Source organism: Pelophylax lessonae (genome assembly GCF_965119305.1).
Source record: "Pelophylax lessonae genome assembly, chromosome: 3".
Classification (NCBI taxonomy): Eukaryota; Metazoa; Chordata; class Amphibia; order Anura; family Ranidae; genus Pelophylax; species Pelophylax lessonae.
In genome coordinates, this window is record NC_138770.1 from 589,609,955 (window position 1) to 589,629,168 (window position 19,214).

The following is a 19,214-nucleotide window of genomic DNA, read 5'->3' on the forward strand; positions in this document are numbered from 1 at the left end:
GGAGAACACAATGGCTCCATGGGAGGGAATCCCCCATCAACACTGTGGTTGCAGGAAATAAAATTGCTTCATTTATGGCAAGCTTAAAGAGAAGCTCCAGTCTCCTCCTAAAGAGTTAAATACTGTATTTGCTTAATTTTAACATAGGGACACTTACCTGTCCAGGGATCTAGTGATGTCCTCACCTGAGCTGATTCTGCAATTGGCTGCTGGTGCAGTCCCTGGCATCTTAGGTAAGGGAAACCAGAAGTGAAGCTTTCCTGGCTTCACAGCCGATTTCCTATTGCTCATGTATGAGCCACAATGCACTTTGTAAATGGTCCCGCAGTCTTCTGGGACCTTTCGTGTCCCAGAAGGCTGTGGGGGGAAGGAGGGGGGGGGTGGGGATTGCCGCACAAATTGCCGCACAGATCTGACCGGAAGTGGGAGTGGGTACCTGTCAAAACCAAGTACCGCCCCCCCCCCTAAAATGTGCCAAATGTTTCAGTGGAGGGGGAGGATGTACACAAGTGGAACTTCCCCCTTTTGAGTGAAGTCCCACTTTAACAAGCTCACATGTGTAAGGGAACATGGAGGTGTGTAGCATGGTGCTCCCAGGCCTAAGCTCTAAAGCTTTCCATGCTGGTGATGGATAATATGCAGGTAAAAGTCCATCTAGCAAGTAATGTTTTATCAGATGGTGTTTGAGCAGTTTAATGATAGGGCTTGTGGCAAAATATCAGGAAGGAATAACAGGTAATGGCTGAGATAAGTGTCAGGCATATGACTATATTCCAATTGACAGACCAAAGTCTAAATACCTGGCCATAAAGCCACCAAGATTACCATGCTGAATTTGTTTGTCACTTGTTGACATCACAAGTTCACTTGAGTGTTATCCTTTCATAAAGGACTAGACTGATAGACAGGCAAAAAAGGCATATTCCTTTGTTACAGCCACAAAGATAGGCATCTGCACTATATTGTCAAAAGTATCGGGACACCTGCCTTTACATGCACATTAACTTTAATGGCATCCCAGTCTTAGTCCGTAGGGTTCAATATTGAGTTGGCCCACCCTTTGCAGCTTTAACAGCTTCAACTCTCCTGGGAAGGCTGTCCACAAGGTTTAGGAGTGTGTCTGGGAATGTTTGACCATTCTTCCAGAAGCACACTTGTGAGGTCAGGTACTTGTTGGACGAGAAGGCCTGGCTCGCAGTACAAAACTCTGGGCAGGCTGGTCAAATTACTCCATCCCAAAATCGCTTGTTTTTATGAACCTTGCTCTGCGCACTGGTCCAAATCATTTGGTGGGGGGGGGGGGGGGGGGAAATATAGTGTGGGGTTGTTTTTCAGGTTTTGAGCTTAGCCCCTTAGTTCCAGTGAAGGGAACTCTAAGACTCCGTTCACACTGGGGCGACGCTACTTGCCGGGGCGACCTCACAGGTCGAGGTGCTCAGCTCGCACCGCAAACTTCGGAGCGGCCGGCATGGACTTCATAACATTGAAGTCTATGCAGGTCGCTCCGGGTCGCCCCAAAGAAGCTCCGGACCCTTTTTCTAAGTCGGAGCGACTTGTGTCGATCCTATTAGAACGGGTCCACAACTTCTCTATGGCAGGCGACCTACGGCGACCTGTCAGGCGACCAGGTCGCCTGACAGGTCGCCCCAGTGTGAACTGGGTCTTAAGGTGTCAGCGTACAAAGACATTTTGAACAATTTAATGCTCCCAACTTTGTGGGAACAGTTTGGGGATGGCCCCTTCCTGTTCCAACATGACTGCATACCAGTGCACACAGCAAGATCTATAAAGACATGGATGAGGAAGTTTGGGGTAGAGGAACTTGACTTGGCAGCCTAAACAAAGTAAAATGATTTGATAGCAAAATGTTTGCACTTTGCAAATTTCCTATTTTCCTTAAGGTTCTAAAATATGATTTTTGGGTGGGTAGAACACAGGTTTCCTGCGAATCCTATAGTAAGGAAAACCACAGATCTGCCAAATGGAAATGAGTCCATAATCATTTTAAACCTGTAGTACTTTTTACATTATTAGTTGAAAGCTGATTAATCTGAATTTATTCAGATAATCTCAACTTTATCCACTTTACTAAAATGACAGATTACACAAATACATAGAAACGCCTGTCTGATGCATGGTGTATTGATCTCCTCTTCTCCAGGAGGAAAACTGTGATTAGTTTTAGTTTCTTTTCTTCTGAAGACATTGAGAAAGCTTTTAAAACCTGATGTGACAATGCTTCTCTGAAAAATCTATCATGCCCAATCATGTGGATAATGCAATATCTCCTGTGCTTGGCAGGGTGAATCATGGAGGTGTTAACTATTCAATATCATGCTGCAGCAGCGTCAGCATTACCAACAATCTCTTCTCTCTCTTTTTTTTGCTTTTTTTTGGGCAGCGACATACGTTCACAGTAACATTTGGAACTGAAAAAATATTTCTATAACCTCTGAATCATCATAATCTGCAATGGGATACTTTACCAGTGAACAGAGCAGTGTCTGGATATATGAGTTTCTTTTGCTTTGAAATGACAAATTTCATTGCTTAGCGGAGCACAGATATAGAGGAAGTAATCGATCCAGAGGGGCTATTGAGGAGCTCAGTGTGACAGGCCAAGCAGTGATTAATAGACAGCTTTCAGGTGTTTCTCAATTCCCACTATCATTTTATTTTCCCAGTTGGAGCTTGTACATTCTTATTCTGCAAAGTTGGATTACACAAAAACAGTCTGGAAGACCGGGACATTATTTGTGAGCTTAAATTCTTTGTTACACAAAACAAAGAGCACGTCGACAATAATATGCAGAAAAAAGATTGACTTTCTGCTTCGTAAAAAACAGAATTCAATTTACAGTAACAAATGTTTTGCTGTTCAATTGTCTTGTATAATATCTAGGATAGAATAAATGATATTAGTTACATACAAACAGTATAACACAGCTGTTGCCTACCGGATAGATGGGCTAAAATATAACGAAATGTGCTCCCTTCTCTTTGTCCCCAATTCTGCCAACAGAAGTGAAGAAAAATACCAGGTAATACATCTTAAACAATAGTAAACCATACGTCCATGTGACAGCAGTGGTGGTTGGTGATTGTCTGCCCAGGTATCCAATGCGGTCACAACAAAACCCATCTGTTGTGGCCAAGGACAATCCAATTTTCACCAGTTTTGCTGTTTGGTCACTTATGGACAGGAACATCCCTTTTGTAAACTCAAGTCAATGAGCTGGAACTTACAAAAGACTTTCTTTACTACCCTTTACTACCAGAGACCAAATAGGGGATGCAAAGGGAAGGTAAGTATGTGCAGTAGGTGGGGCCGATATGTGGTTCACTTTGAAGCCTAAAACTTTTTTTTTTCTAGCTTTGGATAGAGCGGGCAATAGAACTTCTGTCAGGTTTTCAATGATGTCTAAGTCTTTGTTTAGACGGCTTTTCTGTTTTGAATCCTCCAGGGTTCCCATAGAGGAGATTTTTTCATTAGATTTTAAATAGCTCTTCTTTCCAATGGGGGAAAATTCTCATCTATTCTATAGGATACCTGTCATCTGAACAGGAAGTGAATGAAACGCTACCTCATGGACAAACAAAGTAATAGAATCTTGAACATGGTTAAACTACCCAACTCTACTAGTGATTGAGGAAAAATCTGGAAAAGCAAGAATGTTAGTCTGGCAACTGAATTTCGACTAGTCCACATTATTGTGTTTCCCACCGCTACCTATGGATGTGAAAGTTGGACCATGAAAAAACTAGAAAGGAGGAGAATAGATTAATTTGAGCTGTGGTGCTATAGAACATTCCTGAGCATTCTTTCGACCGCAAAAACTGTTGCGCATAAAACCAGATGAATGGCAAAATTACTAAACTCATGTTTACCTATTTTGGATATGTCCTCAAACTCACTTGAGAAGGTAATTTTGCTCAGATTGGTCAGTGGCAAAAGAAAGCTAGCCTGCCAAAGAGCAAGATGGTTAGACACATGCAAGTCAACACCAGGGAGAACCTAGAACCACCAAAAGAAGCAGTGCAAGATCTGGAAATGTGAATAGAGCAGATCCATAGATTCACCAAAAGGTGGACATGACTGAACAGATAACACACACATTCTACTAGAAAATATCTCACATTATTTAGAAATAAGTTTATTGCTTCCTGGGGGATGTCCCTTCCCTTTTTATACTGCCTGACTGCCTGTCACCCATTAAATGGACAGGAAGTGGAGAGATTTTCCTTACTTTCTGTTCATAATGAAACCTCTGCTTAAATGGGATTTAGACCATAATAACGGTTAACATACATTTTGTCCACTCTCTGTCTAAAAGGAAAAAAACCTACAATTTGGCTTTGGGCTTCAAAGGCATAATCATTGTTGTGCAAGAGAACTTGTTTAAGAGTGTTAAGGGACCAAAAATTACACCTGATTTATTTTCTGCATTAAGGTTTGGGTGCTTTTAAAGTGAAGGGGAGATTCCATTTTCTTCTGTAATACTGTGCATCAAGGCCCCATTTACACCTATGCACACATTTCCAGGTACATGTTGACATTTTGTTTTTTTGTTCGCATTTACAGAACATAAAGCATTAGACTTTTGTGCTCAAGGTCAGGTGCATTTGTTTTAAACATGTAAGCTTATTTGGGCACTATTGAAAATGGCAAAATTATCCATAGCAATAATGAAATATAATTAGGGTCACTTTCCCTTCCCCTAACTGTGATTAAACTCCTACTTCTGTGATTTCCTCCTGTCTGCGTGTTAAATTTTAGTATATTTCCATGAAGCACAGCTGCTTGGCTCCTCATGCTATCCCTCCCTCTTCTGGTCTCTACTGTGCAGGATATTGCAATGGGCCAATACCAAATCAAAAACAGGTTCTTACATTGGTTGCATTTAATGATGCATTTAATAGTTTTTAATGATTTTAAAAAAAATAATTTTTAATGATTTCACAACTACATTTTGACTAGATGTAAACCCTAACCTTGATGTTTCATTTGATAAGCACTGTGTATCATATAAAAAAAAAACAAAAAAAAAAACACTTTATATAAAATTGTTTTCATTTTTTTATTGTTTTTTTTTTTTCATATCTTTCATCTCAGTGCTGCTGATGTTCTGCATTCTCTTTGCAACCACTTTCTCTCTGTATAGATGTACAAAAGCATCTTCTGCATGGCATTGCTCAGGGTGAGATTCTTAATAGTGACAACAACAGAACATATGCATGTGCAATATTTTTTTTTTTTTTTACTTTCATTAATTTTTATTGAAAGAATTGTAAATACAAAATACAAATCGCATGGTAGAACGATCAGACTGAGCATGGTAATACAAACTGAGCATAGTAAGAGTAAAAAGGCTGACACTTGTAAGGAGTCATAATCACAAGTATTTGTCATGGAAAACTATGAGAACCAACAAACGATCCACATGTTACAGACATCAACAACATCAGCATAGTTCCCATAAGAGGAGGGATAGGAAAAAAACGCAGCAAAATATAAACGGTACATCATATTGGGAGTCACTCCCAGGAGGAAAAGAAGGAAAGGACATCATGCCCCCGGAGGGTGGCGAAACATACGGGTCCAGTCAGTTTTCCTCCAGAGGATGGATCCTGAGAGTGTGAGAGCGATTAGGAAGAGTGGAAAGAGGAAAGTGAGGGAGGACATGTAGAGAAGGGGTAGAAGAGGAGGAGAGCAGAAGTGGATTAGGAGGCTAGCTAAGATGAAGAGAGCACATAGGGAGGTAAGAGAGGGTCTGGCATCCAGATCAAATGGAAACCTGCACATATTTTGCCCAGGGTTCCCAAACAGCCTCAAATTTAACCACTTTGTCAGTGATGATGCTAGAGATTTTTCCCTGGGACATGATCCAAGAGATTTTAAGTTTAGAGACTCTGGGTTTTTTTCACGCTTTAGCTATGGTGAGCTTGGCTCCCAACAACCTAAATTGAAGTCGTTTCTGAGTAGTTTCGAAATTTTAGGAACTTTGTCGTTAAGAAGCGCGATTTGTGGAGATTGATTGATTGGGTGGTTGAGAACTTTGCGAATAATCTAGAATAATTTGTTCCTGTATGGCTGGAGTTTGGGGCAAGACCACCAAATAGGCAGGAAATCACCGGAGGATTCACAGCCCCTAAAAAAAAGGGGTGAGACATCCTGGAACATAGCTGCAATACGGGTAGGGACCAGATACCATCTGGGGAACAATTTGACATTTGCTTCAATAAGAGAGACATTAAAAATACCTGTGAAAGAGCGTTGGAAGCGGGAGCTCCAGTCATCCAGGTTCCACTCCATCTCCAGGTGCCTCTCCCAAGCCAGGGCATAGGCAGGTTTTTAATCACTGTTGGACAGGGCAGAGTAAATAAGGGAAATTCCACCTTTTGGGTCCTTGGCCTCCGAACACCAACGTTCATAATTAGTATGCTGCGGGGGTTCTGGTTTGTTGTCCCATAAGGAGTGTAGGAAATGTGAGATCTGGGAGTGTCTATCTCTCAGTAAAGGGCATCTTGAGGAAGTTAACACAATGTGGGAACGAGAGGGGTCCCATGGAGTTAAAGAAATGCCCGATACGGAATAGGCCCTTGTTTAGCCACCAGTTGAATGCCCTAATGTTTTTTCCCCGGGGGAATCGGGATTATTAAAGATGTGTGAGGGGTCTGAGTTTGGAGACCAGGCCAGGTTGTTGCAATGCTTTTTTTATTGCGTCTTTCAGAAGCATATGTAACAGGTGACAACATGGAGTAGCTAGAGGACAGGGGCTGAACGTTGTTACCCTATATCAGGGGTCTCCAAACTTTCTAAACAAAGGGCCAGTTTACTGTCTCTCAGCATTTAGGGAGGGCTGGACTAGGTCCAGTAGGAGTAGAAAATGTCCTGGTGTCCAGTGGGAGTTAAAAATGCCCTATTTTTGGTGTCAGTAGAAGGACTAGTGCCCCATCATTGATGTCAGTGGAAGGAGGAATAGTGCCCCATTATTGATGTCAATGGAAGAAATTCTGCACCATCGTTGGTGTCAATGGGAGGAATTGTGCCTCATCTTTGGTGTCAATGGGAGGAATTGTGCCTCATCTTTGGTGTCAATAGGAGGAATTTTGCCCCCTTGATGTTTCAGTGGGAGGAATAATGCCCCATTGTTGGAATCAGCCACAGGAATTATTCTCCATTGTTGGTGTCAGTGGAAGGAATAGTACCCCAAAGGCCCGATAAAAGCAATCAAAGGGCCGCAGTTTGGAGACCGCTGCCCTATATAATAAAGTGTCTAAACAATGACCTTCATGGATGGATCGCCAAGTATTATTTCAATGAAAAATATTAAATACAAAGATTAAAAATGTCTTTGAAAATACAATATCATGTTAAAAATACGATATTCAATAACTAGGTTTATTCTACTTTAATTTTTTTTGTTTTTTATCTACCTACAATTCAGCTTTAATATAAAAGTTTTGTAAACCTCTATAGCAAAAAAACATACATCTGTTTCTTGCACTCTTGAATCATCGTAAATGACACACTGCTTAATATGTTGCTGCTTTTTAAATAAAGGATGATAGTAATAATATATAACTATAAAAGCTGTTCACAGCCCATATTTACTGGATATGCCCCTGTGCATAGGGAAATCAATTTACTGTTAAGTACAATAGAGAGATAAGCTTCAGAGCACTAAGATGATATTAAAAACGAATGGGACTTTTTATTAATAATGTATTAGGGCTATCAAATAAAATAATGCCCAGACCATTGAAATGTAACTGGGTCATTTACAAAGCATCTATTAGCTCTTCTTTGGCCTTGCTGTGTACTCAGTGGAGCCTTCGTCTTATGTCATGCTCTAGTATCCCTGACTGTCTGCTTAGAGAATATTTCTGTGATAAAACACTCAGTAGTTGATATTGGTGTAAGCCCTTTTTTACTTGAACAAACAGAATTAGTCATGTTTGATGCCTTCTCAATCTTTAAAGAAGGCTCAGTAAAATAATATGGCAGAAGTGTTTAGACATCAGTGTGTTTGGCATGCTGTTGCTGTCATTTACAAACGTTTTTTTCTAGCCAAAACACAGTATGTCACATTTTTTACAATCAGTTTTTAAGTTTATATAAGCTGGGATCTTCATGTTCAAAAAATATTGACTTTATTATTACCAAATGATTTACTGTATGGATAAAAAGGAGGATAGTCTGTGATGCTGCACATGGGTTCGAAATCTGTTTTAAAAAGTCCAGTGTGTGGGCAGGAGCACCAAGAAGATACCCTGGGAGTTCTTGCTTTATTTAAAATCTGAGTGCTGTAATAGCTCCCAATTTTAAGAGATCCTAAAATCTAAAAATAAATAAATAAACCTGTTATACTTACCTGCTCTGTGTAATGGCTTTGCACAGGGCAGCCCAGATGCTCCTTTTCTTGGTTGCCTCACCGGCGCTCCTGGCCTCTCCCTCCAGCTGAGTGCCCCCACAGCAAGCAGCTTGCTATGGGGGCACCTGAGCTGAGCCGCTGCTCTCTGTCCATTTAGACCAGGGATCTCCAAACTATGGCCCTCAAGCTGTTGTGGAACTACACTTCCCATGAGGCATTGTAAATCTCTGACATTCACAGACATGACTAGGCATGATGGGAATTGTAGTTCCTGAACAACTGGAGTGCTATAGTTTGGAGACCCCTGATTTAGACACAGAGCCACGGTTTGGCCCCACTCCCTCTCTCTCCTCATTGGCTAAATTACTTTGATTGACAGCAGCGGAAGCCAATGTCACCCACTCAGCCAATCAGGAGGGAAAGAGTTTCCTGGACAGCCGAGTCTATCGTGCAACATCGCTGAATCTAGAGAAGGCTCAGGTAAGTATTATGGGGGCCGAGGGGACTGCTGCACACAGAAGGTTTTTTCCTAATGCATTGACTGCAATAAAATAAAAAAAAATTTCGGACTTTACAACCACTTTAAGCTTCTAACTTTAATCCTAAAAGCTGCCAAGAAAACTCTGGCAAAGGAGTGGAAGTCAGCAATACCTATGTCATTCCAAGTTTGGCATAAACAGGAGAATTTATTATCAGCCTAATGGCAATTTTTCCTTCAGAATACCTGTGCCTAATTCAGGCAAGCATTTGCACTAGTGTTGGCAACATTACCAAAATGTGCAGAAAGTTCTTACTTCCCCCCAATTTAGGAACCTATTGCTATGGCAGCGACACATTTCTAAAAAAATAATTAAGACCAGCCCTTAGTTGGCATACGGAGGTATGCAAGTACCCAGATTGGGCCATGTGTATTCTGGTAAGCTGTCATGTATGTGACAGCTTCTGGTACAGTAATATACCTGAAGAAATCCCTGTTTGTTTGTACCAAAAATGACATTTTTGTTGCAGGGGATGCTTAAAAATGTAACATATATCCTAGTGCAGACTTCTGGGAAAATCAGTGAGCCAATCACAGAAGTGGGAAATTACATACATGGATGACGTTCTGTAACCTATTCTCTGTACAGAACACCTCCAGGTAGCCATACTGCATTACAATTCAACGAAAATTACAGAGCTGCAGATTGAAAAGGAAAGGTCATTTTTAAAAAAATTCACTTAAAATAGGAATTGTGTCGCAAATGTATATGCAATATATATTTTTTTTTTATTTGCTATTTTTTTTCCCAACGAAAGTGCAGTTACCCTTTAAACAGTTTCCGACTGCCCCCCGCAGATATACTGTGGCAGGGGGGCTCGGCTGAGCAAAATCACCTAGATCTACGTAATTTTGTGCACGCGGTCTTGGCACTGGCGCGCGAGCCGCTAGAGCCGCTAGAGCCGCGCTCCCGCTGTGTCTCAACACACCGGGAGGCGGCCCACGGGAGGAGCGGCGGCGATTGCCGCCGGCCTCCCGCGATCTTTAGGGAAACTGACAGAAGACCCGTCTGCTTACGTAAACAAAGCAGGCAAGTCTTCTGTCACACAGGCAGGGGGGAGGTCAGGAGTTTCATCTAAGCTGAAACCCCGATCTCTCTGTGCCTGTCACAGAGCCCTTCCCCCCACAGGGAGTAAGCACAGTTAGGCATACATTAACCCCTTTGATCACCCCCAGTGTTAACTCCTTCTCTGGCAGTGTAATTTAGCACGGATTACTGTATTAATGTCACTGGAACCCAAAAAGTGTCAAAAATGTCAGTTAGGGGTCCGATCTGTCTAACGCAATGTCGCAGTCCTGCTAAAAATTGCTGGTCACCACCATTACTAATAAAAAAAAAAAAGAAATAAAAAGTCCAAAAATCTATCCAGTAGTTCTTAAATGCTGTAACTTTTGCGCAAACCAATTAAAATACGCTTTTTGGCGTTTTTTTTTTACCAAAAATATGTAGCAGAATACAAATTGGCCTAAAATGATAAAAAGAAAAATAGATTAAAATTTTTTATTGGGAATGTTTTATAGCAGAAAGTAAAAAATATTGTGTTTTTTTTTTTTTCAAAATTGTCGCTCTTTTTTTTGTTTATAGCGCAAAATTTAAAAGCCGCAGAGGTCATCAAATATCACCAAAATAAAGCTCTATTTGTGGGACAAAAAGGACATCAATTGCATTTGGGTACAGCTTTGCACGACCGCGCAATTTGTTAAATTAACGCAGTGCCGAATCGCAATAATTGGCCTGGTCATTAAGGGGGTAAAACCTTCCGGAGCTGAAGTGGTTAAACAAAGAGGCGGGGGATACCAGTGATGTTGTTATCCAAATATGGCAATGCCCAAATTTGGGAAAATTCTTGTCACTGGGTGTGTAAAGCTTGATGGGGAAATTAGAGACTAGATCTCCATAAGGTCCGTTTCACCTATAGTACAGTTGCCTTTCTCTTTTTGTAATCGGCTTCACCTGATTATACTTTATAGGGCCAGCACTACCAATGACCTGTACTGAACCAGCCTTTTTCAACCAGGGTGCCTTGGCAAAATGCTTATAAAATTGCCCCAAAATTCTATACAAGGAGGCATGTGGATAAAGCCTTCTTTTTAGTTATACAAAGCCACAAGATTTCATTGTGCACTATTCTAGCCGTTGGCGTCCTAACAACCATTGACCCTCCCCTACCCCCCTCTGTCAGCACTGTAGTCACATTAGCTGAGTGATGGAGAAAATCTGAGGGAGAAGAACATTGGAATACTAGTCAGTACCAGTGTCTAAAAGTGTATTGGATTTTTGAAGACTAAATCACCTCTTACGTTACGTGTCCTACATGTGTTGATGTTGATGTATTATGTAGGGTGCCTAGGAATTGTCCATAATTTTCAAGAGTGCCTTGACTGAAAAAAGGTTGGGAACCCCTGTACTAACCTACAAATAACCACTTAAGGAAGTGTTTACAGATTTGTACATAAAATACTGTGATTGAAATATAGTACAGAAAGCAAATAAGAAAGTCTTGTCAAAAATAATTTTAAGGTAAATAATAAATCAGAAAGTGTACTTACTGGAAATACGCCAATAGAGTTTTTCTTTACGGGTTATCCTCCTGTATTCTCCTAATGCCTTTATACAGACCATGACAGGACAAGGGCAGATATGTCTGTCAAGCTGACAACGGTGAACAGCTTGCCCTGCCACTGATGTTTTATTAGTTTCCGAGCCCTCGTCAAATGGATGGGCTGCAGCAACATTATAAACGAGCCCTGCTTTTGTTATTAAAGCATAAACAAACATCCATTTACACAATTTTGCATCCACAGTTCCATTTGTCATGTAGACAAATATTATTTTTGTAACCGAACAAATGCCTACCTGCCACTTTGCTCTAAATGTAATTTTCGATGCGGTCACCCGACTCCCTGTTGTCATCTAACAAAAGAGTAACCCGATGTCTCATCTCAATGCAGGAGCAAACTCTGGCTCTCCGGAAAGAGGGGATTGGTGTCGTGTTGGATTCTGAGCTGCCTCATCTCATTGGCATTGATGACGATCTTCTAAGCACCGGCATTATATTGTATCACTTGAAGGTAAAACTTGTGTCTTTCCTCCTCACTATGCTGTCGCTTTTTTAATCTTTAAGAATTGAACACCAGCTGATCCAACTTTAATCTACATGCCATGCCCAATAAATGTCAATGTGGAGGCTCGGTCTGCTGTGAGTGCATAGATGCAAATATTTCCTAAAGTAGCTCTGAGAATATTTTCTGTCTAAAATGCTGGGGATTAGAATGAACAGCAGATTTTACACCCAGCCTTTTAGAAATGTATGTAAAAGGCCAGTTAACCCTACAGTAAATACGATTTTAAAGTGATCATGAGCTCCATTTAGTGTTCCTAATCCTTAGACATATAAACATGCTTGCTTGTATATTCACCTACCTTGAGTCTTGAAGCCTAGGAAGCCATTTTATGCCAATAGTGACTTCCTTCCCTGTAGCTGCTTTGCGCCACCCCCTACTATACTCCAGTGTTGCTCCCATTACTGTAATTGGAACCCTCCCTAGCTGATTCTGTGATATGGGAGTATAAAAGGTCAAGTGTGCCTTTTAGGATTTGATTGTGTTATTTCCATATTAGAGTTGTTGGGTGCCTGACATCCCTCAATTGGAAAATTGTTGGCAGAACAGCAGATGCATCCTATCAGATGCAACCACTGTTCAGATATTTGGACAGCCAGTGGTACTGGCTATCAAAATACAGTAGCCGCAGTGGGAGATTCATCCAACTGCGCCTAATTTAAAAAATCAAAAAGTGTATGCCCAGCTTAACTATAGTCATTGCAGGTGCTATGACCCTTGGGCAGAAGGAAAGGCAGATAGGATAAGGGGTTTTGAGTCATTAATGGCACTGGAGGATGTCACCAACTTGCTGAGCTATGCAGGGAAGCATGCTATTACTATGCCTGACTGTATAGCTGACTGTACAGGATGATCATGTGCTGATGATGTCCCTTTTCTATGTAAGACCTGCTGTTTTCCATCAGCCCCAGCTCATAGAACAGAATGCTCTCCACAGTTCTGTAGGTCAGTCTCTTTCCACAGGGTATTTTTGGTTCTGACAGACTCTATTTCCAGAACTGTATTTTTAAATAGCAGAAAACATATTTGATTGGCATATGTCCCAGGCCAGACAGAGGGGAGGAAACCAATTTTTGCTGTGGGACCCTATTATTTTAGATTGGGCCCCTAGGCCTGAACACTGAAGATGGGTTCTTTTTAGCAGTAGGAGGAGTCAGAATTCATGAAGTGATAAAGCAGTATTGGAAATTGCATTTGAAGGCAGGAAACCACAGACTTAAGCCCATTTCACATGGGCATGTCATTGACTATTGACGGACAGCAATTCATTTCTCAGGGCAATCTAGGCATTCGTTTACATCTTTTTACACCCGCATCCTTTCAAATCTGTTTTTTTTTTAAACGAAACAAGGCCCCATCCAGGTCCATTGAAATAGACCCAAATGATGGTAATCAGATGTAAATGGACAGCAGTCTGTTTTTGCATCAATTTTTGCACCCGCTGGCATCCTAACAACCATGACTCATACCTGCTATCAGCGGGGGATTCCCCAAAATGTAATCAAAAGAACTGAAAAAAAAATGGCATGAGTTCCTTCCCTTGAGGTTCACTTACAGCTTTCAGAGTTTGTAAAAGACCTCCCAAACCATATAAAGGGTAGGACCAGTAGAATAAAAAAAAAAAAAAAGTGTTACCGACTTTTTTAGGCCCTGAAATAGTTCCACAAATATTTATCAAAAGAATATTTATATAAAAAAATATGCCAAAATCATTATCCACACACAAAAACGCAACATAATTTACAAAATCCCTGCTAAATTCCTATTAAGGCCTTTCTCACGTGGGCGAACTAATGCATGTGCCTTTGGAGGGCCAAATTTACCCACAAATGTATGCTCGGGTGTTAAGTGCATCCTTGTGCAGGCACCCCCTCTGATGTCAGTTTAGATGCAGTGGCTTAATGGACACAGCCGCTGCTCCCAATCTGACATTTGTGTGGGTGCACAGACATAGATATAGACAGTGTGCATTCTGTACAGAGGCTTCCTGTTCATTCACAAACTGAAGCATTGTAAACGATGTTTAGTTAAATGATGAATGAACACCGGAGCGAGCAATCTTGATTGCTCTTTATCCTGAAACAAATCCCCCCACCGTGTGCCCTAGTAGTAGCTGAAGGCGGGGGGGAGACGAGATAAAACCGTCCAGCACCCCTGCAGGAACAGGGTGCTGGGGGATCGGTGCTGTAAGGCTGTAGTGAGTGTTTCCAGAACGGGAGGGTTGGAGCTTGGGGATATCTTTTTACCAAATATGATCCTCCTGTGGCTCCCCTGCAGCAGCTGAAGCTGGCGAGAGAGAGGAGGAGAAGCTAGCAGCCACCTCAGGGGCAGGGGAACCTGATAAGAGCGGTGGTAAGGCATTTAGAGAGCAGGGTAAGCAGAAGAGAAAGGGCAGAGCAGCAACAGTGGGGAGGATGGGGGGTCATTCTGATCAGCTTATAGCAAAAGTGGGAATATCATGAAAACGGTTCTGTGCCACTGTACGTCCATGGCAGTAAAAAGGTAATGGAGAGTTGAAAATTAGGACTTACTGGCAAGATGAACAGGAAATTGAACTATGACCTTTTATATTTATTTTGACGCCACCTCAAAGTAGAGGTGAAATCAGCATGGAGTGCAGGCTACCAAACCACAGGACTAGTAAATATAAAGAGGAAGGGATCACCGCTACTCCTGAAAAACTCAGGCAATTAGATGATGACCAGAGGCCTCAGCCTACATATCTCCACCAAACCCTGATGCATTTTTGCCCTCCCACTGGGGCTGAGTCATAGGGCCTTATAGTTTATTCATCTGGGCTGGTCAGGAGTAGCATTGATCTTTTTCTCTTTACAGGTAATAATACTATGTTACAAGGACTCATAAAAACAGACAGCTGTGTTTAAAGCGGAACTAAACCTATAGATTTAATGGTTTAAAAAAAACATATATTCCCGGCATCACATTGGTTGTTCTTTCAACGAAACTGTCAAACCATTAAATGGCTGGTGTCATAACTGATCACACGTGCAGCATCATGGCAATTGAAAATCAAACAGAGGCTAAGGTGGCAGCTTCCTTGGCTGAAAAAGATAGGAGGGTTTAGTTCCACTTTCATTTTATTGCCAGAATGCAAGATATGTCTTTCTTTTTTTTTTTTGCCTTTACTATCATTTTAACTTAATTTGCTTTGGAATCGTGCCTACAGTACATAGTAATAAAACTGAACGGTAACGCTAGTATTAATATTCAGGGGCCCTTTCAAACTGCTTTATTGAAAAAAATGTACAAAAAAAGTTTCTGATGTGTTTTCTATTCAATAGGGCAATGCATTTATGGTGCACTTTTGAAACTTATACCAAAAATGCAGCATGCAGGACTTTTAATAATGCACTGCACCTTCAGCACCTTAGTGTAAAGAGTTCCATAAGATTTAAAGGGATACATTTTTCATGCATTTTTGTTACGCATTTTAAACACCGAAATTGCATCAAAAGCTGATCAGTGTGAAAGGGCCCTAAAAGTGCTTATTTACTTTAAAGATAAAAATAGGCATTTTGACTTATAAAAGTGTTGGAAATGTTATTTTCTTTCCATAATAGCTGCACTTTTCATTTTATTAGGGATAGGGTAAGGGAAGCACCACATATTAATATAGATGAGAATTCTTGGCAGCATTATACATAACAATGTGCATCCTTATCTGAAGCTTGACGTGCCGCCGCATTTAGCTTCAGGTGAGATTTTAATGATCAGAAGCTCTTTGTTAGTGAAGGCCAGAATATGGAGATGCACTTACTGTGCAATAGCAATGTATTGCTGCAGGGGAATCGATGGGAAATGCCTTATTTCACAAATGTATGCTGAATAAGACACACTTTTCAGCAGTACGGTACATAGCTTAGGGTTGTCTATTTCAATATCAGTAGTGTATTTTTAGTGACAGCTTTCCGTTAAAGTCGATGTGCCATATGTAAATGCATGGCTCATTTGGAGCAGACATCCACAGAAAATGTATACATTTAAAGTAATTTAGAGACGTGCTAGACTTTTCCTTTCAGAGTATCTCTGAGATCTGTAAAGTTTATTATAATAGCTTGACACTTTCTGTCTCAGAAAGGACTGGGAGATTGTAATTATAAACTGATCGACCTGAATTTTTTTTTGGGTTTATTTTGCTAATTCATTTCACTTTCTGCCGCAGCATAATGTACAGTCTAATGTCCCCTCCAAGGTCACATGAACACAAATACAAATATGCTGAAGGTTTGATTTTGGTCAAAAGCCTGTCGTTTTTACCTCCCTTGAATCAGCCAAATCCTGCCTGACTTTGAGGATTCCAACATGACAGTCAGTTGTGTATAGTACCAACGAAAATAACCACATACTCCTGCACATGCGTGAACTGGCTCCCTAGTGTCTATATTGCCTGGTGGTTAGACATTTGATAATTCTTTAGAAGCCTTGCTGCCCTCTAGGACTGAGGTCGTCCTGACCCTGCTGGAAGAATTTAAAAGAAGAGAGGGTTCACCGGCCTAGTGCATTATCCAGCGTAAATGTATTAAAATAATTGTATTAAAACCATAATTATATCTACACACAAACGTCACTGTCAAAACTTGCTCATCATGCCGCATGAGTGGCTAATCTCTCGTGGAATAACTGCCAGACCAAGGGAGAGGGACCTTAATAGGACCCTACTGGCTTACGCGTTTCTAAGGACTGACCTTCTTTGTCAACTTTTTTTGGCTCAGGATATTAAGTCAACCAGATGAGGGCAATATAACATTTAAATTTTATTTGTATCAAATGGGTACACTTCTCCTTTAAGCCTGAAAATCTAGATGTTTGGAGTTTCTGTTGTTTAAAGAAGAATTCTCACTAGAAATGTAGAAATGTTTTTATGTCCCCCAGGGGACCCCATACACAAAGTACCTGTCCCTATTTAAATCTGTGATGTAGTTTCAAATTAAAATCCCTTTTTTTTCTGTTATTGCTGACTGTAGCTCCACCCTATCCTAAAGCATAAAATATGGGCATCCCTACCCCACCACCCTCTCCATTCTGCAGCACTCCGGGAGCCATCGCCAGCTATTCTGAGCAAAGAGAGTAAAACTGTCAGTTTGTGCTATTGTGAATTTGTGAATACAAACCTATGGCACATTTAAAGTGATTCTTAATGTAAAAGTTTTTTTTTCTTTAAAATAATAAACACGGTATAATGAATATATTGCTCTTCTCGTGTCCCCTGGTTGCACTACACGCTCCTCTGCCAGGAAGAGTGCCCCCATAGCAAGCCATTTTCTATGGGGGCACTCATGTGGGCCTGTTCCCTGCTCCCTCATCACTGGCTATGATTGAGAGAAGTGGGAGCTGGTGGCTTCTGTTTCTGAGCCAAGGATGAGGGCCAAAGCAGACAGAGCCTTTGATCTCGTGCTCATCGCAGGATCGAGATTGGGCTTGGGTAAATATAAGGGGGGCGGGGGGTCATGCATGCAGAAGGTTTTTGACCTTAGTACATAGAATGCATAAAGGTCAATCTTCTGTCTTTAGAACCACTTTAACCGCTTGCCGACCTCTGCACGACTATTTACTGCGGTCAGCCCCTCACAGGCAAAGCGACGTAGGGCTACGTCGCTAGTCTGTGAGGCTCTAGGGAGCCCGATGTCCGCCGGGTACTCGCGATCGTCCGTTACACCAGAAGAAAGGCAAGTGGCTGATCTAAACAAAGCCGCCTGTCATTCTTCCCTGTGTAAGAATGGAGATCAAACGGTTCTAATATGTAGGACCGTTGATCTCTGTTCTTACACTAGTAGCCACACTTAATCACAGTTAGAAACACGCCCCTAGGACACACTTAATTCCTCCCTCTCCAATACAGTTAACTCCTTCACTGCCAGTGTAATTTTTACAGTAACAGTGCATATGTATAGCACTGATTACTGCAGTAATGTCACTGGTAACCCCAAAAGTGTCAAAAATGTCAGTCAAGGGTCCGATCTGTCCACCGCAATGTCGCAGTCCCGCAAAAAAAAATCGCAGATCGCCGCCATTACTCGTTAAAAAAAAAACAACAAAAATGACAAAAATCTTTCCCTTTGTTAGTAAACGCGATAACTTTTGCGCAAACCAATCAAAATACGCTTTTTGAGATTTTTTTTACCAAACATATGTAGCATAAAACAAATTGGCCGAAAATGTTAAATTTTGACTTTTACATTTTTTGGGGAATTTCATATAAAAAAATGTGAAAAATATTATTTTTGCAAAATTGACGCAATTTTTTTTGTTTATACCGCATGATCAAAAAATGGCACAGGTGATCAAATACCACCAAAAGAAAGCTCTGTTTGTGGGAAAAAAAGGACGTCAAATTCGTTTAGGTACAACGTCGCACGACCGCGCAATTGTCCGTTAAAGTCACGCAGTGCCGAATCGCAAAATAGGCCCTGGTCAGGAAGGGGGTAAAATCTTCCGGGGCTTAAGTGGTTAAGAGCATTCCCCAGAGTAAAACAACTCAGTCTCAACTGCTTTGGACTTTTCAGGGCACAAAGAATAAAATTGTCAGCTTGTGGTGTTAATGATTGCGGGTAAGGAGGCACTTTGTTCGAAAAACACAAGCTGACAACAGCACAAGCCAGCTACTAAAGTTGTCTCTCTCAAACAAGTAAAGTAACTGGCTTGTGCTGTTTTTGGCTTGTGTCTTTGAAAATGAAAGTGTGTCTCTTCATCCACAAGTATTTTACAAAAACACAAGCTGACAGTTTTACACTTTGTGCCCTGAATAGCTGGCAGCAGGTCCCAGCTTAGTCTACAATAAATAGGAGAGATGAGGAGGCAGAAGGCATCACGATGGGGGCTCTGTTTTCACTGCCTGTCACAGTCCCTCTCCTCCCAGTCAGCTCCATCGTCATTGCTCAGTGTTACCAGATAGCATCGGCTGGAGGTGGGGGCCAGTTATACAAGTGCTGCTCTGGAACCTCTATACAGATTGAAAAAGCGACAAATTCTATGCACAAAGGGTATCTTTTTTTATTTCTGGTGAGAGTTCTACTTTAAGCCCAAAATGCATTTTTTTTATTCAAACATTACTCTGTTACCAATACTTTTGTTGAGCAGATTGATAACATTTAAACAGGTGCCAATGCTTACATTTTCTCTTCCTTTTGGATCATACCGCACCTTGGTGTTTTTGGAAT

General features: G+C 41.2%; 1 protein-coding gene across 4 annotated transcripts in view; it reads left to right on the plus strand.

Annotated features, from left to right (window-relative positions):
- KIF16B (kinesin family member 16B) overlaps positions 1-19,214 on the plus strand; it is a 613,875-nt gene that overhangs the window by 252,658 nt on the left and 342,003 nt on the right. For all 4 annotated transcript variants that reach the window (XM_082252310.1, XM_082252311.1, XM_082252312.1 and 1 more), the window contains exon 13: positions 11,866-11,985. In XM_082252310.1, coding sequence (XP_082108436.1) covers positions 11,866-11,985 — 120 coding nt within the window. The remainder of the gene's footprint in view (positions 1-11,865; positions 11,986-19,214) is intronic.